Consider the following 27,444-nt stretch of genomic DNA (forward strand, 5'->3'; position numbering starts at 1 on the left):
AGCATCTGCAGTTTTTTCTTACACAGCTACAGGAAGAGGTTGTACAGTCTTGGATTGTTTTCTCTGGTGTGCCAGACGAGGGAGATCTGATAGAAGTTTATAAAATGATGTGAGGCATAGATGGGATAGAAAGTCAGAACCTATTTCCCAGAATGGATACATCAAAATACTAAAGGACATAGCTTTAAGATGAAAGGGGCAAAGTTTTAAAGACATGTGCGAGGCAATTTTATTTACGCAGAGGGTGGTGAGTGCCTGGAATGTGCTGACAATGTGGTGATGGAGACAGATATTGGCATTCAAGAGACTTTAGGAAAGGCACATGGATATGCAAGCAATAGAGGGATATGGATTAGGTGCAGTCAGATAAGTATTGATCTTGATATCATGCTCGGCACAAACATTGTGGGACGAAGGGTCTGTCCTGCGCTGCGTAGTTCTATGTTCAAATTAAGAGTATTAGAATTTGCAGATAATAAAACTTCATCTTTTATAAAATGTCACGTAATAACCAGTCAGTGGAAAATCTGCAGCGGAAGTGCTGCTCTGTTTTTCTTTCGCTCCAGTCCAAGTTGTTATCTGGTATAACTGCGGCCTCAGGGTCAAGCAGCTCTATGATGGGAATTTTCAATGATATATAAAATTATGCAAGATGAAGAATTCCCATCCGCAGTGTGCAACAGCTACACAGGATAGGAGTAGGATCTGGAGCTGCAGTGCAGGAGAGAATTATCACTGGTTCAGTGAACATGAGAAATGAGATGGGGAAAAAAGCCCGCATGAACGAGAAGAACTGTGCTAGTATGATATGGACAGGGAGGAACAGAATTGTTGTGTAAATTGGAAAAGGCAACAGGGAATTAATGAACAACTGTTCTGTACAGCCAACAGATTGAATAGCAGAGAGTGACAGTGCATGTCCTTGATAACTGGCAATTCTCTGAAATAAATTAAAGACAGTTTGCCAAAATTTTCAATTTTTCTTTATCTCTACTCGTAGCTTGTTATTGGCACAGATTTTGAGATAAGCGTCAAGAAAAGCGATGATTGCAAAATGTTCATTTACATTTGCAACTTCTCAGCAAACAAAGTATCTGGTGCCCACATGTAGCAAGACCTAGTTGGCTGATAAGTAGCAAGTAATATTCGCGCCACAGAAGTGCCTTGCTATGATCTCCATAATAAAGACTCCAACCACCCTCCTTTGACGTTCATTGATGCTCCCATTGTTGTTCCCCAGCGTCAACATTCTGAGGGTCACCTTGAAATTCCCGTCTGAAACAGTCCCATAAATATTGTGGCTTTAAGGACGAGGCTGGGTTCCCTGCAGCGAGTGTAGTTCCAATGACTCAAGAAACTCAACATCACTGAGGAAAATACAGCCTACAGCCCATCCACCACCGTAAACAAACATGCTCTCTACCTCCGACATATGACGCCTGCAGTGTGTACCATCTTAAAATACCTCGCAGTTGCTCTCCAAAATCACATCCCAAGCCATGGTTTCTACCACCAAGAACGAGAAGGAAACCAGTCACATATAAATATCATCCCCTGCAAATTGCTCTCCAAGCTGCATCCATTCCTAACTTAGAAACGTATTAGATGCCATCTCTTGCTCTTCGTCTCTGCTGCATTTGCTCCCAAGGTGAGGCCTTCCACACCAGCACATCCAAAATGTTCTCTTTCTTTCGGTAAACATAGCTTCCCTCCCTGCTGTTGTCAATAACCTAACCCTGTCCATTCCCTCCACAGATGCTGCCTGACCCACTGAGTTCCTCTAGCACTTTGTTTTAGTGATAGGTTGAAGTATTATTTCACTGCTAAATCATGCTAACCGAAGAATGGGCTTCAAAGTTGCATGGTGATAAGAGAAACAGAAACATCAAAAATAGGGTCAGCATTAGGCCCTTCAGCCCCTCAAGTCTGCTTTGCTATTCGATATAATCATGGCCAAGTCTCCATCGTAGTACTTTCATATTCCTGCTCTTTCCCCATATTTGTGATGCCTTTTGTGTCTAGAACTTTTTTAAAAATGTAATATGGGTGAACACATTATCAAAATTAATCTTAATGCATGATGGTTGTTTGGCAATAATTAAGATTCCCCACGCAGTTTGAAAACTTACACATGCACCTAACATTTCTGGGTGACTTCCTGCAAGTTAAATTATTTATTGCTGAGTCTTTTGGTAACTTATTTGACAATACAAAGCTTCTGGAAGACCAAGAACAGTTAAACAGGAACCTCCATCATCCTGTTCAATTTACTCTTCAGAAGCACCTAGCTTTCACCACAAAATCTAGTAGATCTACTAGGATTGAAAACAAGATCCCATGATGTTGCAGGACAATTCTTTATCTATCCTATATATATTAATGCATGTTTGAATAACAAATATTGAACGATAAAACTGGAAGACAATGCAGGATTTTTTTATGACTGTTGAATTTCAGAATTCTATTAAAAACTTGAATACCAAAAGTAAAGAAGTCCCTTGAAGTGCACAGTTCATCATCTAAGCATATTGAAATCATATCAATGGATATTGTCAGCTTCTTAAGGAAACTACATTTAGAATATATTTTTTATTTTAAAAATCATCCTGCAATATTCTTTTTGCATAACTCATCAAAGGGCTCTTGCACAATTTAGGGAAACCAAGTTGCAATAAATTTTGGTGTGGTCATTTCTTGGTTTGGAGGGCGTTATTTATTGGCAAATGTTGAATATGTTGATATTGTTTCCCAGAGTGCAGGAGGCTGAGGGGTAAATGATGGAGGAATATATTATAAGAGGGGTAGATAGTCAGAATCATTTACCCATGTTAAAGATATCAAAAGCAAGAGGGTTTGAGGTGAGCAAAATAGGATTTAAGGAGAGGGTTTTTTTGTACACAGTGGTTGATATCTGAACCTTGCCAGAAGAAATGGTGGAATCAGATACCGTTTATATCGCTTAAGAGACAAGCCCTTTAATGGGCAAGGCATAAAGTATATGGACTTAATGCAGGAAAATGGGGTTTGTATAGATGACCAAAGGTTGGCATGGATGTGATGGTCTGAAGGTCCTGTTTCAGCACTTTAACTCTATAATCTACACATTGTCATTTTTAGGCAATACTTGTTAAATTCTCAGGGTATTTGTCTTTATTGAACAGACATTATAAATAAATTAATTTCAAAGCTTTTTGGAAGAACTAAAAAACATTTTGTAAAGGAAGGAATGGATGATTGTAGCTGTTTGATCAAGTCTGGCTCCAGAAATATAAACCTGGGCATGAGAGATTACTGAAATAAACAGCATATTGTAAGGAAAAACAAGTATTGTTCCGTCTCTAACTGAAGTGCAATTTAAAACCCAGCTAGACTTTATTGTGAAAGTAATCTGTCATTTTATAACCCGTAAATTGTTTCTAGTTCAAGTAAAGATCTTGAAATAGAATAAAATAATTATTGCCTTGATACTTTTCAGAAAATTGAGAGAAAGATGAGAAAAGGGTCTGCACTTAAGCTGCACAAGATTCCCTGAGCAAACAATGTAAAATCAGGCAGAGCAGTTAGTAAAATAGGTAAAGAAACCTATCATTTTTCTCTTTATTTATCGAACTGGAACAACATCATTTGGGTTCCTTCATAGGTGCGTTTCATCTCCCTTAAACTGTACGTATTCACTGTGCCAGACGATTTAAAGGGTGTGATTACATTTTTCCTGTGACATCATATTAAATCACAGTGCAGCAGATTTTTCATATCTCCTTATGACATGGAAGAGGCCATTTGGCCCACTGAGTCTGTCACCTTGTACGTTTACAGTTCAATTTATAATTTTAAAGCAGAAATAGCATATAATCTTCGCTCAGTCCGCCTGGACCTACCTGATCTCTCGGTTGCCATTACTTTAATTCCCCTTCCCATTCCCACACTGATCTTTCTGTCCTAAGCCTCCTCCATTGTCAGAGTGAGGCCAAATGCAAATTGGAGGACCAGCATCTCATATTTCGCTTACAACTGCATGAATGTACTCGTTCTCGCCTAACAAACAGTTAACAATGCCTGTTTCCCTTATCATCGTTACTTTTTAACATATCTTTCATTTATTTGTTTTTTCTCTCTCTACATCACTGTCTATATCTCACCTTTGCCTTTTCCCTGACTCTGTCTGAAGAAGGGTCTCGACCAGAAATGTCACCTATTCCTTTTCTCCAGAGATGTTGTCTGACCCGCTGAGTTACTCCGGCTATTTGTGTCTGTCTACAGTTTAAACCAGCATCTACAGTTCCTTCCTACATATAATCCTACAATATTACTTTAACCAGTTGATATTAAGAGAAAGTAAACCGACAAATATAGCTTGCCCCACTAAATTTCAATAGAAATAATCAACTAAAACCTGCCCATACAAGACTGCATAATGGTTTAGCACTTTGTTGACTTGTATGCATTTCTGCGGTCATTGGATAAGGATAGATGGATTCTTAACCTTTGTGCAAAGCAGACTGGCTCACCTCTTGTGATTATTGTGATTGTCAGTGCTGAAAATCTCATGGCAGAGGGATTCTGAAGCAATACTTTATATTTCCTTTGACAAAGCACATTAAATGATCTTGAGAAAGTTCACATAAAGCTCTCAATAGTAACCATAAAGTCAGTGTAAGTCTCTCAACTCGAGACAACATTGGCCCCAAATGTATTGACTCAAATTTTCTGTGCACTGCCATGTGCCTATTTAAATGCCTCTTATCGTATCTGCCTGCGCTACCACTCCTGGCAATGCGCTTCCAGACCCCCACTACTCTGTGTATATAAAAAAAACCTTGTCCTGCACATCTCCATTAAACTTCCCCCTCGCACCTTACAGCTGTGTGCTCCAGTGTTGAACATTTCCATCCTGGGGGGAGGGGGGGTTGGGGGAAAATGTTTCTGACTGTCTACACTATGCCTCCTGTAATTTTATATACTTCTATCAGAACTTCCATCAACCTTTGACATTCCAGAGAAAACAATCCCAAGTCGATCCAACCGTGTGGCTGAAACTTTCCACTTCAGGCAACATTCTGGTAAACCTCTCCAAATCCTATAATGGGTTGACCAGACAGACCTGTGGTGGTTTCCAGCAAGAGTGACTGGCCCTTTAGCGGAGATGACTACACTATTGTTGTTACGTCCTTTCTGGTTGTATTAATGTGTATGTAGGATGATAGCATGTCATGCAGTGTTCAAGATAACGGTGACAGCGTGGTGGATGTAAGGCCACCATGGAAATGTTGTTACTGCACCATACCTGGGCAGCCAAGTGATTTGCAGTTTGACCTCGAGTCATCGTACCGCTATAAATTTCCGCATGTCAGGCAGCTAGCTGAAGCACTTGCTCTTCAATCACAATAAATTTGGAAATGAAGACATTTTGCCAAATCAGCCCATTTTAAGGGGTTGATTTATGTAAACTGTATATTGTAGTTTAATCCTGTCAAGATCTTAATTTCTTTGAAAGATGAACATGCTCAGATTTTTTACTTGTATCTATAAATAATAAACTACGAAGCAGTGTGATCTCAGTACAGGAAGGAAATGATAGAAAACATACAGAGGAGATTTATGATGATGTTGCCAAAAGTGAAGAATTATGGTTCTGAAGAAAAGTTAGCTAGGCCAATTTCCTGGAAAAGCTTAATGTGATTAGGGTCAACATGAAAGGGAAACAAACGATGGATTTATTAAGATTTTTTTGAAAATGGAACTAACTGGGCAAATAAATGAAAGTAATACCTTGTCTCAATGTATTTTGATTTTCAACATACCTCCAACAAGATTGTTACATATACTAAAGAGTCATGGAGTTGAAGATAATATATTAGCAAGGGAAGGATTATTAATGGACAGAAAACATGAGGGCACATAATTAGGGAGGTGCCACAAATGCCTATTCATTATCTTCAGCTGTTTGAAGTCTAGTTGATGGCAGTCGAGAGGATAGTTGCAACCCATGTAACTTTTCTCATACAAGAGCGAGATGAAGGCAAGATGGCTTTGAACAGGTAAAATGAGAGAAGGCAGCACAATGGCGCAGCAGTAGAGTTGCTGCTTTACAGCGCCAGAGACCCAGGTTTGATCCAGACTCCAGGTGATGTCTGTACGGAGTTTGTACATTCTCCCCGTGACTGCATGGGTTTCCTCTGGGTGCTCTCGTTTCCTCCCACATTCTAAAAACGTCTAGGTTTGTGTGTTAATTGGCTTCTGTAAATTGGCCGTGGTGTGTAGGACAGAACTAAAGAACGGGTGATCGCTAGTTGGCGCAGACTCGCTAGGTCGAACGGCCTGTTTCCACGTTTTATCTCTAAAACTAAATTTTGGATGAAGGCGATTGTTTCCCTAGGCTGGAGATATGGGAATCAGGTGTTGAGGTAGAAGGCAGAGTTGAAGACAGAGCAGCTGGAAGGGATATTTAGCCCACCTGCCCCTGCATCCCATATTCCTGTGACCCAAAAAAAAGACTTTTGCGCTGACTTGGCCTGATTGCCGAATCCCCTTTATTTCTTATAACATTCTCGTAATAGTTTTTTCTGTTTATTTTTCTCCAGTACTTGGAGAAATATGGAAACCATGACTGTTCCTAGTGTGGCAGATAAAAAGATTAGGGAATAAGAAACAAAGTATTAAATTCCTATAGAAACGCTTTTGGACTATACTTAAGAACAGTTGTGTTTTCCATGTTACGGAGTATTTCTCTGAATATTACTCATCTCTTTTGCATATTTCCAAATCTTCTGTGTCACATGTAGCCCTTCTAGGGGATAAGGGGCCTCCAGCCAAATTAGACCACCTCACACTGTGTTTACAGGTCAATGGAGTTTCTTAGTGAATGTAATATCATGTATCTCTTTGGATGAAATGTTATTTACAGTTTATGTGCCCACTTTTTCAATTTTTCTAACGCCTTCCTCTTTTTTAATGTAATCCTCTTCGTTATCAACTTCAAAACAAATCTGTTGTCTCCCCCACGCCCCATCCCACCACCTTCCCTCTCCAAGGTTGGTATTATTTCTAAATTTCAACCACGAAGAATTCTGAGTGCAATTTATATACAAAACATTGAACAGTACAGCACAGGAGCAAGCCCATCGGCCGACAATGTCTGTGCCAAACATGATGCCACAACCATCTGTTATGTGCCTGCACATAATCCATATCCCTCCATTCCCCACATATCCACGTGCCAATCAAAAAGTCTCTTAAATGCCACTATCATATCTGCTTCACCCACCACCCTGCAACCACCACCACCACCGCAATGCATTGCGTTCCAGGCACTCGCCACTGTTTAAAAAAGACTTGCCCCGCACATCTCCTTTAATCCCTGCCCCTCTCACCTATATGTACACAGTTAACACTGTTGATGTCTGTGAGAACCTTCTTCCAGTTGCACTCCCCTGCTTGGTAGATTCTGCTTTTGTAAAAATAGTATAGATCCAATTAAATGGGTATTCACTCGGACAGAACTTGGTGATCTTTGTTCCCAGTAAAAATTCGAACCCATGTTGACTTGATAGTACTACATGATAAGATAACTTAAGCTGATTTCAATTTAAGATCAATTACACATTGATTGCTTTACCTAACTCTGCTTTGCACATAAGCCAAGACCAAGCTGAGGCTGGGAGTTTCCAACACAGCTGGAATACAAAACATGCAACGTGAATAAGTTACCAAGAATTCAGATGATACTATCTTCATCTTAGATGGCAGGCTGCCCAAGCTAGTCTCCTTAGAAGAGTTACTGCATGATAGCAAAAGATTGGAAGGTTATCAGTACCTGCAGCTTCTCTCTGAATGGGGTGGGCAATTCATTCTATAATTTAGTTTAACATTAATTTAACCTTCTACCTGTGTTTGAGTTTCAACTGAATTGAAATTCTTGGACTTCAATAGATAATGGTGAAATTAATTTGAAAAAAACAAGCAATGAATGCTATTGTTTGGGAGCTTCAGTGGAGTAGATTAGAGGTCAGAATATAAATTAATTTAAACATTTGAACTGTGAAATTATTAGGGGAACAGAATAAAGATAGTGGATTTTTTTTTCATTACAGTAACGATATTTAGTTGAGTAATTTCAAGATTTTGTTGCGTTTGAGAAAAAAAGTCCTCTGGCTAAAATTGAAAAGTGGCTTGTAACAAACTGCATAGGAAAATGAAGAACATTGTAGCTTTTCAAAGAAAATTAGGAAAATATTTGAAGCTGCTTGGATAGGAATATTTTACAGACAAATAAACAATGAATTACTTTAACTTCAGTTGAAGGTCAAAAAGACTTAATAAGCTACTGAGAGTTAGTTTGTTTACTTATTTTGTTGTGCTCAGTTGATGTTATGTTTTCTAACCTCTCTTTCCGTAGCCATTCGGTGTGAACCAGCCTGGGCCTTACATCATGTACACAACGGCAGATGCTAATGGATATCTGAAGAATGCATCAGGTAGGCACTGATTCAAAGAGCACTTGAAGCTCAGGTCTAGTGTAACGAATTATGAGTGCCCTTTGAAGTGATTTTAATGACAATTTGTGGGGGGGGAAAGGAAAAGAAATGAGTAAAGGTAAATTGAACTAACATGTCTGGCAGTAACTCGAGAAAAGAAGTGTAGATATAGCAATATGTTTTATGCGGTGATCTTATTGAGGTCTTATGTAATCATGAGAGGAATAGATAGGGGGAATGCACAGTGTATTTTATCCAGGGTTGGGGAAATCAAAAACAAGAGGTCAAATATTTAAGGTGAGTTAATACAAACCTAAGGGGCGATTTTTTTTTCCCACTCAGGGTGGTGGGTATATGGAACGAGCTGTCAGAGGTGATAGTTGAGGCAGATACTATCACAGCATTTTAAAAAAACACTTGGGCAGGTGCACAGATTGGAAAGATTTAGAGGTATAGGCCAAATACGGGCAAATTCTAGCTTAAGTGGGACACCTTTGTCGGTATGGACAAGTTGGGCCGAAGGGCCTGTTTCTGTGTTATATCACTCTGGCTCTATAACATCTATTAGGCCTAACAATATCCTGACTGGTATGATGTCAGAACATGCTGCTACTCTAGCCAACCTGTTCCTGAACTGTAGTGAATCTACTGAAAAATATGAAAATGGAATCTGTGTTTCCTCCCATCCAAAGGTGGGTCAGTTCAATCCAGCTCATTCCTGTCTCATCAGTCTATCCTCAACCACAAGAGAAATGGTGGTGGTATTTTTGACAGTACCTTGCGATAATGTTCAGTTTTACTTTTGGTAGGACCGTCAAGCTCAAACATGAACAAAAGATCTAGATTCTTGAATTGAGATGGGACTGATTTGTAAAGGCAGTGTTTCACCATGTGCAACAGCAAAAAGCCTTCGTAAACTGGTCTGTAGGAATCAAGGGGGAAATAAATGAGTATTGAAATTATACATGATATGAGGAAAGGAAGAAAAAAACTGCAGATGCTGAGATCTTGAGAAAAACACAGTGCAGTGGATCAGGCAGCATCTGCGGAGGGAATGGACAGGTGAAGTTTCTGGTTGGGACCCTCCTCCAGTCTGAAGAAAGGTCCTGGCCTGAAACTTCACTGACCATTCCTTCTACAAATGTTGCTGCCTGACCTGTTAAGTTCCTCCAGCATTTGTGTTTTGCTCATGGTCCAAAGAAACATGGTTATGTTTATTAAAGTTCAATCACATCAGCCCTGAGATAATTCTACAAGAATTCCTGGAATCTTTCTGCATTTCTCAGTAGTTTTCTGCCGTGTTTTTGTGGCCAGAAGAAACCAGTTTCCCTTAACTACCTTAAACGCAAGTCACATGATAAAATTTGAGTCGACTGTCTAACATGTACAAGTTAATTCCATTCTAATTGCATTATCCTACTCGGGCTACATATTCCACAGAGTGCTTTAGCCACAGGCTGTTCCATCCACATGAATTAAGCCAAGAAGTTTTCAGATTGTGCTACATTGTTCTATTTTTAACGACTACCTTCAAAACCTCCACCCAGCATTGTATTCCCACATCACCTTCAGAAACACATTATTGAACTCCATAAATGCAGTGATAATATTGACAGGTTTGAATTCCCATTCTTTAGACTTTGTTCATCATACTCTTGTGACAAACTAAATCAGTAAGGTATCACAAAATGCTGGAGTAACTCAGCAGGTCAGCCAAATCAGTAACATTGATCATAGGGTAAAACAGCTTTGAATATCAATGTTTCTGCTTGTAAGAGCATATTGCTTATTGATGAGCATAACTATTAAAAACTGTTTTGTTCTGAGGAAATATATCAGAAAACAATCTGAGTAATATTCCTTCCTCTGAAATGCCTTGGTTTAAATGTTACAGTGGAAGGACTAGAGTTGTGTTTGAAAATACTTTTTTTTCTCCATGTAATAAACTTGTTACAAAACATATACAAAAATGTATTGTTGGGCATCTAACTTTAAATTAAGAATTCTGACTTTGCATATTAAAATGCCACCTTGATCATGTACATCCACAGTGCTAAGTGGAATAATAATGTGGAAGCCATCAATGCTAACGGTTAGTGGGTCATAAATGAGCGACCAGGTTTTGGTATCCGCATAAGCCTGGGTAAATCCACGAATCAAAGCGCTACCTCCCCAATTTACTGTGCTTCTCCCTAAACTTTGTCACACTAACTACCTTGTCATTGAAAGATGTGATAGTTCAGCAAATTGAAGCTCACTGATTACTCCACACGTATAAAAATGTTAGGAAGGAACTGCAGATGCTGGTTTAAACCGGAGATAGAAAATGTTAGGGGTTTCCCTTAAATCAAGTGAACATTTAAAAGCATAGCTGCTCTCAGTTGCTGCCAGGGAACTTTCCTGCACAAAAATCTCCCTCTTTCAGGCATAAGGTCTCAGTACTTTAAATATTAATTATTATTAGGGATATATAAAATTTAGCTTTGTCACTTAGGTTTCTCTTAACCTCATGTTTATTTCCTTTTTTTAATTTCCTGGACTTTATGATTTTGATTGCAATAATATTCTAATTTTGGGTTTTGGGTTCAGTCTCTGCACACCCAAGAATCATAGAGGGTACAGCACAGAAATGACCCATTTGAGCCACCTTGTAATAAGGGGAAGAAAGCTGGAAGAGAGCTTGTGTCATTCAAGCAATGACACAAAGCACTGGAGTAACTCCTGGTCAGGCAGCATCTCTGGATGCTGTAGGGGGACGACGACAGCATCTCCCCCCCCCCCCCCCCCCCCACTACAATGTCTAAAGAAAGGTCCACACCCAAAACCTCAACTATCCATGTTCTCCAGAGATGCTGCCTGACCAGGAGTTATTCCAGTGCTTTGTGTCATTGCTTGAATCTCTGCTGTGTCCACTTTTCAGACCTCTAGGAATTGGTGACTACTCACCAATGTACTGTGGGCTGCTGTAAAAATGAATAACCACAGAATCCTAACAATTATCAAACTCGGAATCAATACCTTGGGGAATTTAACCTAATTTTTTTTTCTTAAAAGCATTGAGATGAATTCAATTTTTTATTTCATCTTTGTGAATGAATGTACTCAGAGAAGTTAATAAATAGAGGTCATCTCTATGTGAGAACCTTTATCCCTCGGATGTGTGAAACATAATGGCATGTTGGCCTTCATAACGAGAGGATTTGAGTATAGGCGCAAAGAGGTCCTTCTGCAGTTGCATAGGGCCCTGGTGAGACCACATCTGGAGTATTGTGTGCAGTTTTGGTCTCCTAATTTGAGGAAGGACGTCCTTGCTATTGTGGCATTGCAGCATAGGTTCATGAGGTTAATTCCTGGGATGGCGGGATTGTCATATGAGGAAAGACTGGGCTTGTATTCACTGGTGTTTAGAAGGATGAGAAGGGATCTTATGGAGACGTATAAAATTTTAAAAGGACTGGACAAACTAGATGCAGGAGAAATGTTTCCAACGTTGGGGGAGTCCAAAACCAGGGGCCACAGTCTAAGAATAAAGGGGAGGCCATTTAAAACTGAGGTGAGAAGAAACTTTTTCACCCAGAGAGTTGTAAATTTGTGGAATTCTCTGCCACAGAAGGCAGTGGAGGCCAATTCACTGGATGAATTTAAAAGAGAGTTAGATAGAGCTCTAGGGGTTAGTGGAATCAGGGGATATGGGGAGAAGGCAGGCACAGGTTACTGATTGTGGATGATCAACCATGATCACAATGAATGGCGGTGCTGGCTCGTAGGGTTTATTGAGTTCACGTTGAATCTGCAGTTGAATGAGTGTATTGAAAATCCGGCAACCTGTGAAAATAAATTTGACTTAATTGCCTCTCTGAGAAGTCCAGGATGGATTTAAAAAGCCATGTAATAACACTGTTATTAAATATATTACCCACAATATGATTCCTTCTAGAAAGAGTTCTAAGTGTTCGCTGGTACATTTTAATTATGCCGTTTGTAATCCTCAAGTTATGGTTTGCAGCTTTGAATTCTGAACCTCTCCAAAATCGTCACCAGTCTGAATAACACTAGCTTGCGGAGGGAATAGGTAACGAACCCACTGTGCAAGCTGCAGAGCTCAGCCAGTTATCTCACACTCCATAGCTGAAGACAAAAATGCAAGATAACTAATATGTCTCCACTGTGGAAGCCTGCAGGAATTTAGAGACACTACAAACATTCGGAATACCAGAGACCATCTAGAATCCAAGCTATCGGGGTATAAGTTGCCGTGGGGTATGTACCTCCCATCAAACAACTTGGAATCATTCAGATGTAAGGAACTGCAGATGTTGGTTTACAAAAGAAGACACAAAGTGCTGGAATAACTCAGCAGATCAGGCAGCATCTCTGGAGAAGATGAATAGGTGACATTTTGGGTTGGGACCCTTAAGATACAACATTTCAGGTCGGGACCCTTCAGCAATGATTGAATGGCAGAGTAGACTTGATGGACCGAATGGCCTAATTCTGCTCCTATACACTTCGCTGAACAGATGTAATCTTGGTGCAGTAAAACGCTCAGATGAATGTATGGGTTTGCAAATTAGTAACGAGCATTTCTATTGATTAAATGTTCAGTTTACAAAAATCTATCGGAATGCTGTGTTAAATCATGCAGCATGGAAACTGTTAAGGCAAAGAAACAATGATAATTTTTTAATGGAGCATAAGATCTCGGTAGTCAGCTCCACACCATTGACCAGAGATAGTTGAAGACATCTGCTATAAAAAGTTTGAATTACAAATACAAGGAGTTGAAAGTGGGAATTGTAGGACAAGATAATAGTTATTTAGAATTATGAAATGATTGATCAGAGTAAATGGAAGCAAACTGTTCCTTGTATTTGAGAATCAAAAATGAGCAGTATGATTCAGATTTGTAATGGAGCACAAGAGAATCTTTTGACGGAGAATTATGAATTTGCTGCTGGAGTTTGTGATTGAGACAGAAAGTAGGTCAGCATTAAAATCAATGCAGGAAAGATGAGTGACGGGTGTGAGAATGTGTGAATAACATGGATTTACTTTTGTGAGCATGAAGACCAAACAGAATTGTTGGGGCTAAATTAGTTTTTGTGTTGTAATCACTTCATTTTTCGCTGCTGAAATGACTGGCCAAAATGGAGAGATGAACTGGAATGAATCTCTTGTTCGCTAATAGATTTGCTCTGGTCCATGTACATTGTGCCTTCCCTGTTTCTCCTCTTTGACCCTCCATTCCACATCTCCACCTCCCCCACAACCATACTCGTGAATTTCGTGCTGCCTCGGCAAGGCCGTCAACAGAATCAAGGGCCAGTCTTACCCTGGTCACTCTCTCTTCTCCCTTCTACCATCAGGCAAGAGGTACGGAACTTTGGAAACACTCACCTCCAGATTCAGGGATAGTTTCTTCCCAGCTGTTATCAGGCAACTGAATGGTCCTCTCATCAGCTAGAGTGCGGTCCTGACCTCCCATCTACCTCATTGGAGATCTTTGAATTGGACTTTATCAGACTTTATCTTGCACTAAATGTTGTACCCTTTTATTTGTGCACTGTGGACAACTTGATTGTATTCATAAACAGACTTTTCTTTGACTGGATAGCACGCAAACAAACACTTTTCACTTTACCCTGGTACACATGACACCGGGCGGAACGGTGGCGCAACGGTAGAGTTGCTGCCTTACAGCGAATGCAGCACCGGAGACTCAGGTTCGATCCTGACTACGGGTGCTGTACTGTAAGGAGTTTGTACGTTCTCCCCGTGACCTGCGTGGGTTTTCTCCGAGATCTTCGGTTTCCTCCCACACTCCAAAGACGTACAGGTATGTAGGTTAATTGACTGGGTAAATGTAAAAATTGTCCCCAGTGTGTGTAGGATAGTGTTAATGTGCGGGGATCGCTGGGCGGCGCGGACTTGGTGGGCCGAAAAGGCCTGTTTCCGCGCTGTATCTAAAATATGAAAATAAATAATAATATGAAACGAAACTAATTACAAAGAAATTTCTAGTGTAAGTGCAGATGACAAACTAGTGCAACTTCTGCTCAAAGGTGATTTTTCTTTGGGCGGCGGAATGGCTGGCGGGATCGGGAATAATGGTTTCTTCATCTCAAACTTATTTACATGTCAGTGATAGCAACCTTTGTGAGTAACTCTTGACATTGGGCACTATTTAAGAAAGTACTTTTAACTTCTGCATTTAATAAAAATCCACCACATGCCTGAAGGTAATATTCTGGAGCAGTTTCATTAATACAGCTAAATATGATCTTATCAAGAAAGAGGTTCATTTTAACATTTCTGTCAATAATATACTATGAATAAGCTGATTTTAAAATATATGCAGGATTATCAGTACCATCACAGATCTGTGAATTTAAGAAAGTAATATTTAAATCTATTGTGATTCTGATTTCCACCGGAGCGTAGACCTTGAGGTCACCGGTGCGCCTGTCCAGGTTGAGGTGCAGGTTCTTGATCTCACTGTACTCTGCAAACTTGTCGTGCATGTCCTCCTCGGTGGCTTCCTCGTGGACCCCAGTCACAAACAGGATCCACCCCTCCACCAAGCATTGAGGGTCTGGCTCGTCACATTCTTGCTCCACAGAGTCGTAGTCTTCTTGCAGCCTGGATAGAGCGCTTTCTTCAGAGCCAAATCCTCACCCCTTCCTCTTCTTGGCTTTCTCCTTCAGTTTGTGGAAACTTTTGTCACCCTCGTCGTCCATCGCGAAGTCCTCGCTGCCCGCCTCATGGAGGTCCAGCAGAAGATGGGTGATGTTTCGGGTCGAGACCCTTCTTCCGACTGAGGATGGGTGTCAACCCAAAACGTCACCCATTCCTTCTCTCCCGAGATGCTGCCTGACCCGCTAAGTTACTCCAGCATTTTGTGTCTGCCTCCAGACAGTGTAGGCCCGGAGCCCGGGCGCCGCCTAGCGGAGGTTGCATAGCAACCCGCCTCCCGACCCGGGCAGCTTCCATTGGTGGAGCGGGACCAAGTGGCCGCTGGCTGGTTGAGGTCATGTGGGGTGCGGGAAGGTGACATCGCCTTGTCCCGTATTTGGGAGTGCGAAGTTGGCATCCCTAGTTATGACATCTTCATGGAGAATTTTCCCTGATTTCCATTAACTTTCATTTTGATGGGCCACAAATAATCTGGAAGAGCTCTCCCTGTTCAACACAACTCCATAGATATTCCTGATGAGGGTTTTGAAGCATTATATGGGGAGTCTTTGTCATGCTAACCAGGTCAATTTGGTTTCACTGTTATGTTTTGATAATAGAGTGACTTATTAGATCAATTCAGGCAACAGTTAAGAATGGGTGACAGCGCAGTGGACGTTGAGTCTCCTGTAGATCAGACTTGGTAAGGAAAGCTGATTACCTTTCCAAAAGGACATAGGTAAACCAGCTGACTGTTTTATGATAGACTAATAGTTTCATGGTGACAACTACTAGCATCTGCTTCTTTTAATTCCAGATTTGCTTAATTAACTGAATTGAAATTGCCCAGCTGCCTTGATAGAGTTGAGCGTTGAGTCAATAGTCTGAGCCTTTAGGTTACCAGTTAGGTAACATAAGCAGTATGCCAATACAACATGTAATACACACATTATTATCAAACTACCTATGTTCACAAGATGATCCGGAGAATTACTGAAAGCCCTTGCTGAAGACAAAAGCGTACGACTAAGTCAAGTCGAGTTTATTGTCATATGCATAAGCATGCCGAGTACAGGAACAGTGAAAATCTTGCTTGCAGTATCATCTCAGGCACTGCACAAAATATAAATTATACATCAACTTTGCAAGAGAGTGAAAAGAAGAGGACTGCAAAAAAACAAGACATTGGCACAAAACACAATTAGAAAACCAGTTCTTAGAAAATTGGAACGGCACAGTGGCTCAGCAGTACAATCGCTGCCTCACAGTGCCAGAGACCCGAGTTCAATCCTAACTGCGGGTGCTGTCTGTATGGAGTTTGTATGTTCTCCCCATGACCGCATGGGTTTTCTCCGGGTGCTTCGGTTTCCTCCCACACTCCAAAGACGTACTGGTTTGTAGGTTAATTGTCTTTGGATTTTTTTTAATGTAAATTGTCCCTAGTGCTAGTTTATGGGGTGATCGCTGGTTGGCGTGGACTCGTTGGGCCGAAGGGCCTGTTTCCATGCTGGTTCTCTAAAGTCTATGTCAATAATGCAACAATTGTCTTCCCTTCTAATCACTGTCCTTCAAGATGCAGAAAAATATTTAATGACCCATTAGGAAAATTAAAATTTCTGTTTGTGCATCAGCTTCTGCCACAGTTATGGGTTGCAATACTAGTAGTTTGTGTCACCAGATCTGCACGGTCTGTTTGTCAAAATCTGGGACTGCTGTGATGATTCATTCTGCAGAGCAGCCATTGATCTCCAATTGTGCACAAAAGCTGCTGCAATAAAGCTGTGCACCAGCCGGGTTAACTCCAGAGTTTCAGATGAGAGTGGGTTGTTAGAACACCTACACACAGCCATTTATCACACAAGATCTGCATAACAGACAGCACCACCAACATGTAGCACATGAGATGGTGAGATGGTGAGATACTGAAAAATACAACTAATCAATCAATCTTTTCCTTCTTTACGGCAATCATTTCCTCAACTAACAAAGGAAATTTTCAAAATGGTTATTTGGATTATTTTTATATAAAAGGTTTATTCTAATGAAGTTGCCACGTAATGCCGATCATTTGCTTTTGTTTGTTAAACATTGACAATACTGCAGTATATTACAACAAGCTGCTTTATTTATATGCCCCAAACACCTACTGACTTTTCAATAATAATCTCCCAATACTTAGTATATACTTGAATTTCAAAATACAAAATATATAGGAAGGAACTGCAGATGCTGGTTTAAACCAAAGATAGACACACAGTGCTGGAATAATGCATATCTTTCATTCATTTGTTCTATATCTCTCTACATCCCTGTCTATATCTCTCGTTTCCCTTTCCCCTGACTCTCAGTCTGAAGAAGGGTCTCGACCCGAAATGTCACCCATTCCTCCTCTCCAGAGATGCTGCCTCCCCCTCTGAGTCACTCCAGCACTTTGTGTCAATCTTCCACATAAAATATAGTTGGTTTTATGTGCAAAAATTCAGGATAGATTTTACTGTACTTTGTCCATGGATATCATACACTTCATTAAAATATGAATTTCAGATGTATAATATTCACATAATGGTACAACTCATAATCATCAGCAGCTGTAGGCATGGTGCAGACCTTCTCCAGTGCACACTGCTCAGGATCCTTGTGAGTCACTGTGTCTTGAAGGGAGCAGTGTTAATTTGCCTGCTTACAATATCTCAAGGCAATCAGGATATTCATGATGGATCTAATATGATGATGAAACATTTCTGGCAGCATTTTAAAAAAAGGCCACTCGCGAGGAATTTATTTAATCCATAAACTGTGTCATCTGGCATACCGAGATTGATTTTGAAGGGGCAGAAAGATAATGAAGGTATAAAAATGAAATAGCAGAAAGTTAATTTATTTTAGCCAGCAACTAGACGCTTGTGAACTTTCACTGCTGTTATTTCCTGGTCTTGTTGCATTTGTTTTTATTTCTGCTCTGGTCTCTCTACAGCCGGTCAGCTGAGTCAGTCGGCACATTTTGCTCTGCAGCTTCCCTACGTGGTCCTTGGTCTGGGCCGAAGTGCAAACTTCCTTGATCATCTTTTTGTTGGAATTCCTCGTGCGAGCGGAAAAAAGGTAATATCCCAACAGGGAGCCGCAGGATGATATGAAGTCATGTGTGTATGAGTTGTTTTCTCTAATGTCTTCAAAGATTCCTGGTCCAAAGTTCATAAGTTGGAATAAATTTGTTCACTCCCCATGGGTGTCACTGGCAAAAACTTGACTGATGTACATCAGCCCATAAGTTGCAGAACTTGAGATGCTTTTCCTCAACCATTGAAGATAGACACAAAATGCTGGGTAACTTAGCGGGTCCGGCAGCATCTCTGGTAAAAAGGACTAGATAAAGTTTCAGGTCGAGTCCCTTTTCAGACCGTTTAGCTCTCAACCATTGAGTTGGAGATGTTATTTCCCCGGTGTGGAACGAATAAAGGAATATATTATTATTATTGGGCTTCAACAAGCTATGACAAACAGAACTTGTGATGGCAGCTACAGACCAGAGAAAGGCAATGAATGAGGAATAATTTTTTGTAACGCTCATCAATTAAAATCGGCCTTCACTTAGGACAGAGCAAAATCTAGACATGATTCATAGCAATTAATCATTTCCTTTTAGACTTTTTTAGACTTTGGGATACAGCACGGAAACAGGCCCATCGGCCCACCGAGTCCGCACAACCAGCGATCACCCCGTACACTAACACTATCTTGCACACTAGGGATAATTTACAATTTTACAGTAGCCAAACAACTTAGAAACCTGTACGTCTTCGGGGTGTGGAAGGAAACCGGAGCACCCAGAGAAAACCCACGTGGTCACAAGGAGAACGTGCAAACTCTGCACAGGCAGCATCCGTCATCAGGATCAAACCCAGGTCTCTGGTGCTGTGAGGCAGCAACTCTGCCGCTGTCCTGCCCTATGTTCGATGTTTTCCAAGACCTTTTGAATGAAAATGCTTTACTGTTTAAATTCTTAATGGATTTTTTTTTTTTCAGTTCAAATGCTTTCGGCATCATTCTGGGGGGTAGAAAAACATGTGGGCCGTTTTCTGCAAGCCATTGTCAGCTGGCAGCATTCCTGAAACCCAAAAGAAAGGTGTAGATTACTTCCCTCTCCGTTTGGGTAGAGAAACTACTCATTTGGAACAAGATAGTATGTCGGGATATTGCAACAAAATGTTTGTGCTTTTCTTTCATTGATAATCTACCAAATATTAGTAAAAATGATTAACACTTAGTGTAAGATATTTCACCAAAATAAGCTTCAATTTTTGTTCCTGTGTTGTGGGTGTCACTGGCAAGGTCTGTCTGTATTTATTGCCCTTGATCTGATGGGGGGGGGGGGATGAATCGCATTGTTGTGCCCCTGGAGTCATGCATACAGACCAGACTAGATAGTCTTCCTTGATGAACATTCGTGAGGCAGTTAGTTTCTTTTAACAGTGCACCAATTCGGTGGTCATCTATGTGAATGTAATTTCTTTATTTTTAAATTTTGAAGACATTCTTTAGTGCCATTTAAACTCTTATTCCTGATCCATTGTCCAGCGCTCTGATACTTGTCCAGTAACTTATGCTACTTTGTCCCAACGGCCTTGACTCTTCTCAAAATATCTACACTCTGCCCGTGTTGTAGCTGGAATATAATGGCTCCGAAACTTCCAAGTCTTTGGGAGATTGATTACGCAAAGTTGGAAAAGGGACAATCACACATGTTGACCTTTCTTGTTTTATTAACATTGTTATAAAACTGTTCATAAAAATTCAGCTTGTAGGTAATGCTGCATCAATGCAAGTTGTTGCACTGATTAATTGTCTCATTTATAGTATTTTGAAGTAAAGTTTTGCCGAATTATTTATTGTTCTGTTTTCATCTTAATAGGCTGTAAGAAAACAAGAATGGACTGCTATCATTCCAAATTCTCAGCTTATAGTAATTCCATATCCTCATAACTCACCAAAAAGGTAATGTTTTCAAAATTATTTTAAGTCCCTGCCTTTGGGGGAGGGGTCTCTAACATGATTGTGCTTCTGAAAACAATAATTTCATACGACCACACTCCCAAAATGTATCGTTATTCCTCCTCATTACTAGGCTGATTACTTTAGAGTTGTTAGGCAATAATTCACTTTAAAGTGAATCTACATGTTAATCTTAGTAATTAACGCTAAGGTTATTTTGAGTAATGCCTGTTTTGATATAATGGTTATTTCTATATCATCAAATGCCATTGTCCAATTTGCCAGTCGATGACTTTGTGTGCGGACCTTCGTAGATTAGCTGAATATTGTGTACAGTTTCTCTTTTGGCAATGCAAAAAAATGCTCTGTTATATTGGATGGAGAGTAGCGTCAAGTGAATCTGCGACATTTGTATTAGGGTATGATGAGAATAAATGCAAAAATAAGTCCCTGTATTCTGAATTTAAACATTAATACATTAAAAATTTATATTCAGCCAGATATTGCTGGAGCTGGGCATTTCCTAATAGGCTTGTTTCAGCTCATTTTGGTTATTGCCTATTTGTCCAGAGATTATGAAGGATGGGAAACTCTTGTTACTTTACTGACTGTAATCCTGTCACGCATGTATATGTATGAAATGTTTCTGCTTTCTGTGAGCACCTATCTAAAAGCTTCTTCCACGTGAAGAAGTGTCTCGACCCGAAACATCACCCATTCCTTCTCTCCAGAGATGCTGCCTGTCCCACTGAGTTACTCCAGCTTTTTGTGTTCGTTTTAAACCAGCATCTGCAGTTCCATCTTGCACCCTTCCAAGTGCCTATCTAAAGGTCTCTTAAATGCCACTATCATTTCTGCCTCCACCACCACCCCTGTCAACGTATTCCAGACATCCATCACTCCATATGTTTAAGTAAAATGCCCATCGTGCAATTCTGAATGTGATTGCAATAAATTATAACACAAAATATGTATTAGGAACCTCTGCAAAGAATACTTCAGATGATGAAAATACTTAAAATGTAAATGCTTATGAAAACTTTATAATGTAATGTATTTATACACAAATTATTGAACAAAATGTCAACCAACATTATTCCAAATATGAGAGGAGCATCGAGTATGTAAATATTTTATTTTCTAAATGTCACTGAAATATTCATATATTTTTTACCTTTGTTTCTGCAGCTGGAGTGCCAAATTATATCTTACACCCAGTAACATTGTGCTGCTAACCGCCATAGCCTTGATTGGAGTCTGCGTTTTCATTTTGGCTATAATCGGCATCTTGCACTGGCAAGAAAAGGTACTTCTCTCGAGTTTCAATTGTTGTTTATCCATATACCTAGATTTTAAGATTTCAGATCTGATTATGCTACGTGCAGCAATTACCAGAGCCATTCAAATTTTCACACTTCCTCGTGCACCAATGGACTCTTGCAAGTTCATCTTTTGAAGGATACAAGGAAAGACTTGCGTAGACATGGTCTTTTCACACCCTTAAGACATGCAAAAGGCTTCAGCAGCTAATGATGCATTTGTCTTAAGTGTGGCCTCTGTTTTAATATCGGAAACATGACAGCTAATTAGTGCCCATAAGGGTCCCCTTGAACAGGAACAATAGCGCTTTATTTGTCACATGCAACGGCACGGTGAAATCCTCTGCTTATATTACAGACATAATAATGACCTTTACTTTATGCTGTATTAATTGAGGGGAAAAAACACTGATTCCATAATAAGTTATTGAAATAACCAATGAAAGCAAGTTCACAAGTTATAGTAGAATTAGAATCAAGAGAGAGTTAGATTTAGTTCTTGGGGCTAAGGGAATCAAGGGATATGGGGAAATAGCTGGAACAGGGTACTGACTTTGGATGATCAGCCATGGTCATATTGAATGGCTCGAAGGGCCGAATGGCCTACTCCTGCACCTCTTTTCTGTTTTTATGAGTCTACTCTGCCATTCATTCATGGCTGATCTCTGCCTCCTAATCCCATTTTCCTGCCTTCTCCCCATAACCCTTGACACCCGTTCAAGAATTTGTCTATCTCTGCCTTAAAAATATCCACTGACTTGGCCTCCACAGCCCTCTGTGGCAATGAGTTCCACAGATTAACTACCCTCTGACTAAAGAGGTTCCTCCTCACCACCTTTCTAAAAGAGCGCCCTTTAATTCTGAGGCTATGACCTCTGGTCCTAGACTCTCCCACCAGTGGAAACATCCGTTCCACATCCACTCTATGAATTTGGCAACTTGCCCAGCATCAGGCAGGTGCACGTATCCTCGCGTTAGCCAGGAACTCAAATCACAACCTAGCATGTCCATGTCACGATTAGTTTTTAAATCTGAAGAGTAAATGACACAAAACCAAACCTTATGTACATCATAGACACAAAATGCTGCAGTAACTCAGCAGGTCAGGCAGCATCGTGCTATGCATCAGCATATGCATATCTACATTGTTCTATGGATATCAGAAGGGGTTGTTGATCTAGGCTCTACCTAACGCTTAACCAAGTCATGCACAAAGAAGATTGGGATTGTTACAGCTAAGGCCGCTGATGGAACTCCATATAAAGTCAATCAGATTTGCAGCTACATCCTTATGAATAAATGGACTAAAGGTTGCAACATAGAACAGTCAGCACAAGAACAGGCCCTTCAGCCCACAATCTGTGTTGAATATGACGCTGAGTTAATCTAACCTTCTCTGCCCTCGTGTAATTCATGGAAGATGAATGTGTTACTCTCCTCGGGCATGAGTGAGGGGATAGGCATCTCTAGGAAAATTGCAGTTTTGTAAACTGTTTAGTCAAGATATTCATTATTTTTATCACTAGCTACCGTTGCCCTGAGAAGGTGTTAGGAACCTCAATAAAGTGTACAAGAATTAACTTAATATGGGAATGGAGCCACTTAAAAGTCAAACTGGGCGGAAACCTCTTTAAAGTTTATGACAAAGTAACAGTTTTATTACCAGATTAATTGAATTAAATTTTACAACTTGCCATGGTACGGTTTGAAGCTATGATCACATTATTGGTTCAGTATCAATGTCGTTAGATTATCACATTCTATCATGACAAATGTGCTTGTTCGTCTTTGGGAAGTAATTTACCATTTTTAATATTGATACATGGGCAAGTGTGACGCTCTGCAGCTTTCAGGTCCTGGAATAAGATCTTATGCAGGCATGTAATACGTCCACACTCACAAAATTATTCATTGAACTTAGCCTGAAGAAAGAAGGTCCTGATCTGAAACATCACCTATGAGATGCTGCTTGACCTACCGAGCTACTCCAGCACTTTGTGTTCTACGCTAAATCCCAGTATCTGCGGTTCCTTCTGTCTCTATTGAGGTCTTTGTTTTATCAGTCTGGGTACAAAGTCATAAATTTGTCTAGATATAGATCAATATATATTTTCAATTGTGGGGTGTTAGGATTCACCCATGAGATTGTCCAAGATCTAAACCCTGTTCTGTGGCCGCGGCTGATTGCATTTAGCATTCCGACTCTTGCAAACTTCAAATGAGTCAAAGTACCTGGCTCTGAGCCCAGGGTGAGTTTTACCTGCGAGTATTGAGTGTTGAACTGATTGAACCCCCTGAGCGCAATCAATAGACACATCCATGTGCAATCACCACTTCGAAGAGTTGCTGGCAACTATTATCATCAGTAAAATTAAATTGCATACTTCAGGAGAAAATAAGATTTTTCAAGTTTTCACAATGGTTCATTGCTAGTCTGATGATGTAGTCTGCTCTTCGGAACACCACATTGGCATCATACAGTTTATTCCCTGTAGAAACAGTGTCCTTCAAAGCATTTAAAGAAATTCACAATTTCAAAACAGTAAAGGCAGATGAATATTAAGAAGCAAAACAAGAGCTGGAGGAAGTCAGTGGGTCAGAAAGGCAAAGAAGGGACTCAACCTGAAATGTCACCTGTCCAATCCCTCCCCAGACGCTGCCTGACCCACAGAGTTCCTCCATTATCCAGCGCTTTGTGATTTGCTCAAGATTCCAGCACCTGCAGTTCCTTACTTCTCTGAATATCAATAAGACTATTGGGAGTGTTTTTTCAACTATGTGACAGGCCTCATTGGCACACATTTAAGCTTTTGTATTTATTGGACCACAGTTTTGTAAATCGCATTTTTTACATTTTTTATTTTGTCTCTCTGCATCAGAGCCATTTCAAAGCAAAATAACGATTGATTTAGTGAAGCACTGAATCGAACAGTCGGGAAGATTTTCTCGTTGGCAAAATGATTGGCTCTAGAACGACACCAGCAAGTGGGGACTGAAATTTGGCAGTGATTTATATTGTCATATCCCCACCCAAATTATGCAGTGCTTACTCTTCTAACCAACCTAAAATGTTTCCTCACACTCGTGAGCTTAGTGTACCATATGAAATCGAGATTGAAGGGTAACATATTTTCAGCCCTTGTAGCTGTGAGTTCTTAAAGATGTAATGCTGGGTTTTCCACTGCTGCAACTTGAAATTAATATTTGTTTAAATACTGATTGAAGGAGGCAGTAACTACATTTATTTCAACCTGAAGCTGCTGGCTGTATTAATTTTTACATCCAGACCCGCAATTACAGGAAGGCCTCCAGAGATTTCACATCCATTGGCAGTGTTTTGTTGCCAGCTCGCATCTACCATGCAATCTCTGCCACGCAGCAAACCATTCTGCTCCAGGTTCATTACACCTTCAGCAGCATAATTATAATTCTTAGCGTAAAGACAAAGTAAGCAAATTATTCAATGCTTCGTCAGTGGCAATTTGCAAGCATGTTCAGAGAGTATTGTAATTTATCAGTACTGCAGCATTTCCTAAATTGTAGCCTTTTTTAAATTTGGAACCATTAAAACCCATCACACTATCCTATTTTTTTACAATTGATAAATGCTTCCATATTGCCAATGCTTGGTAGTAAGTGACCTTTTTCAGGCAGATATCCCACTGCAAAACACAAAGTGCTGGAGGAACTCAGCGGGTCAGGCAGAATCTGTGGTGGACACAGTCATTGTGCATTGTGATTCTCAACATTTGTTTTCAGGAGCCATTGTCTCTATGCGTTTGCTTTATTTAATGGACAGTATAGACGGGAAGAGTAGTTCGTGGGAATTGGAACTGGTGTAGTTCAACACCACCTCATGCCAGCATTGGGTGACTACCAGGGGGTGAAGATGCCTACACACAGAATAAGGCTCAGAAAACCACATCACCATTATTGAGCCACCATGGTGCAGCATTCTGAAGCTTTGGTCAGATCTGGGGTTTTTTTTTTACATTATGCAAGTGTACAAAGATTTTTCTTCTGTCATCAGTACTGAACTTGAGAAGTTTTTTGTCCATTCCCTCTCTGTTCTCCACATCAATCATTTCATTTGGTGCCCTTGTGTATCTAAGAGAGGGGAGTTACACTCCACCCACACCCCTGGGAATTCAGCCTGTCTTCTGTCCGCTGAACTATCTGAAGACCAGTCTGAAGACGGGTTCGGACCCGAAACGTCACCCGTCATTTTTCTCCAGAACCCGCTGAGCTACTCCAGCACTTTGTGTCTATCCTCTACGTGCTGCGTTGTTCCGCCAATAGCTTTGAGATGCTGCAAGTAGAGGAACACCAAAAGTGACACCAAGTGTTTGTGCAGATAGATTTTAATGGAAGTTCGCTTGGTTGATTTACCTTTGTACATAAAAATGCAAACTGCTCCCAGTCTGGATTGTTGTGGTTATCTGAATGAGTATCAACATGGTAGCTCCTTGGCACACTGCATATGACCAATATCTCTCTGGATAGTTGTGCTCCTACGTTGGACTGGGCATCCATCCTTTAGTTCGCCTCTTATCATTGCATTGCAATGACAGTTAATGCTGCAGTTATTTTTGATCTTTAATTTAGCTGACTGAGATTTAATAAGAGTCTGAAAACACTGACCAGCAGGGTCAAGAATAGCTTCTTCCCAACAACCATCAGGCTCTTGAACGCTGCACAACAGTAACTAAACTATGAACTATGGACTGTTTTTGGTTTCACTAAGGACGTCAGGCTTTTTTGCACTTGTAGCGGGTGCGCAAAATGGGCCCGGAATGAAGGCGAGGAGCCAGGCAAATTCCGTAATGGCTTTTATTTCTAGCAGCACACTACTCTCCGCTTCAGTGAGAGACTGAAGACTGCTCTCGCGCCAAACACCCCTGCTACTTATACCCCTAGCTGGGGGCCGTCCCCGGACCTGTCCATCACCATGCCGAAGGGTTTGGTGTGGAGGTGTCCTGACCCTTGGGAGCTGCCACACAGCTAATAACTAATATTTAAGTTATTACTTTATTGAGTTTTTGTTTATTATATACGAGTATTGTTTCCAGGCCTGTTGTGCTGCTGTAAGTATGAATTTTATTGTTCCGTTGTCAGTACATATAACAATTAAACACTCTCGAACTTCCTCCATTAAGCTATGCTCATTATTTACTGGCAGTATTGGTCTGCATTTTTTTAAAAATCTGCATTGATAAATATCTACAGATAAAATTCACACCAGGAATTTTAAGAAGTAATTTGGAGCAGCAGATTCTCCTTGTACAATTATGAGAAGAGTTGTATTTGCTACTAATAAACATTTTCTTGTTATTTCAGAAAGCAGATGACCGAGAAAAACGCCAGGAAGCGCACAGATTCCACTTTGATGCCATGTAAATATAATAATTCCTGTGGGGCGATCGTTCAGTGTTGGATCTAAAATATTAATTCTCATAAATAGCAAAAAGATGAATGTTTAATGTGGAGTTGTACATAATCAAACTGCTTCCTCGTTTTAAATTAAATCCAGTTTTTATCATTTGTGGGCAGTGGTTACAAATAACGATGTATATTTTGGGAGTTAAGAATAATTTAAACTAAAATTATGCATTTCACTCTATTCCTGCATATATTTGCAAATGTATGTTTATGTTGTTTGATGAACTTGGCGAATTGTTGTGTATTAATGTCTCCAAATGTTTACTTAAATGGTCTCTGTGGAAAGGCATGCTTATTAATTCTGGTTAGTTAAAAGGAACCGTATATTAAACTTTAATGATTTAAAACAACCACTCTTTCAGTTTTTTTATGCTACTGCAGTACGGTACTCGGACTGATATCCATTTGTGAGTTTGAAGGGGCTCACATTGTCGACTTCCCCGTGGTGAGCCCTGTCAACTGACCTCAGTCAGGCGAACGACAACAAATAGAGACAGCAGAAGCAGAAGCAGCTTCTTAACTTCTGCTGTCTCAAACGCAAGAAGAAGAAG

The 27,444-nt window shown here is 40.3% G+C and overlaps 1 protein-coding gene across 1 annotated transcript in view; it reads left to right on the plus strand.

Annotated features, from left to right (window-relative positions):
* Nucleotides 1-27,225, plus strand: part of itfg1 (integrin alpha FG-GAP repeat containing 1) — a 92,699-nt gene extending 65,474 nt beyond the window's left edge. Inside the window, 5 exon segments of the mRNA XM_078400432.1 lie at nucleotides 8,396-8,474; nucleotides 18,121-18,245; nucleotides 20,056-20,138; nucleotides 21,324-21,441; nucleotides 26,792-27,225. Coding sequence (XP_078256558.1) covers nucleotides 8,396-8,474; nucleotides 18,121-18,245; nucleotides 20,056-20,138; nucleotides 21,324-21,441; nucleotides 26,792-26,851 — 465 coding nt within the window. The 3' untranslated portion in view covers nucleotides 26,852-27,225.
* Nucleotides 27,226-27,444: the final 219 nt, after the last annotated feature.

This window comes from Rhinoraja longicauda, chromosome 6 (genome assembly GCF_053455715.1).
Source record: "Rhinoraja longicauda isolate Sanriku21f chromosome 6, sRhiLon1.1, whole genome shotgun sequence".
Classification (NCBI taxonomy): Eukaryota; Metazoa; Chordata; class Chondrichthyes; order Rajiformes; family Arhynchobatidae; genus Rhinoraja; species Rhinoraja longicauda.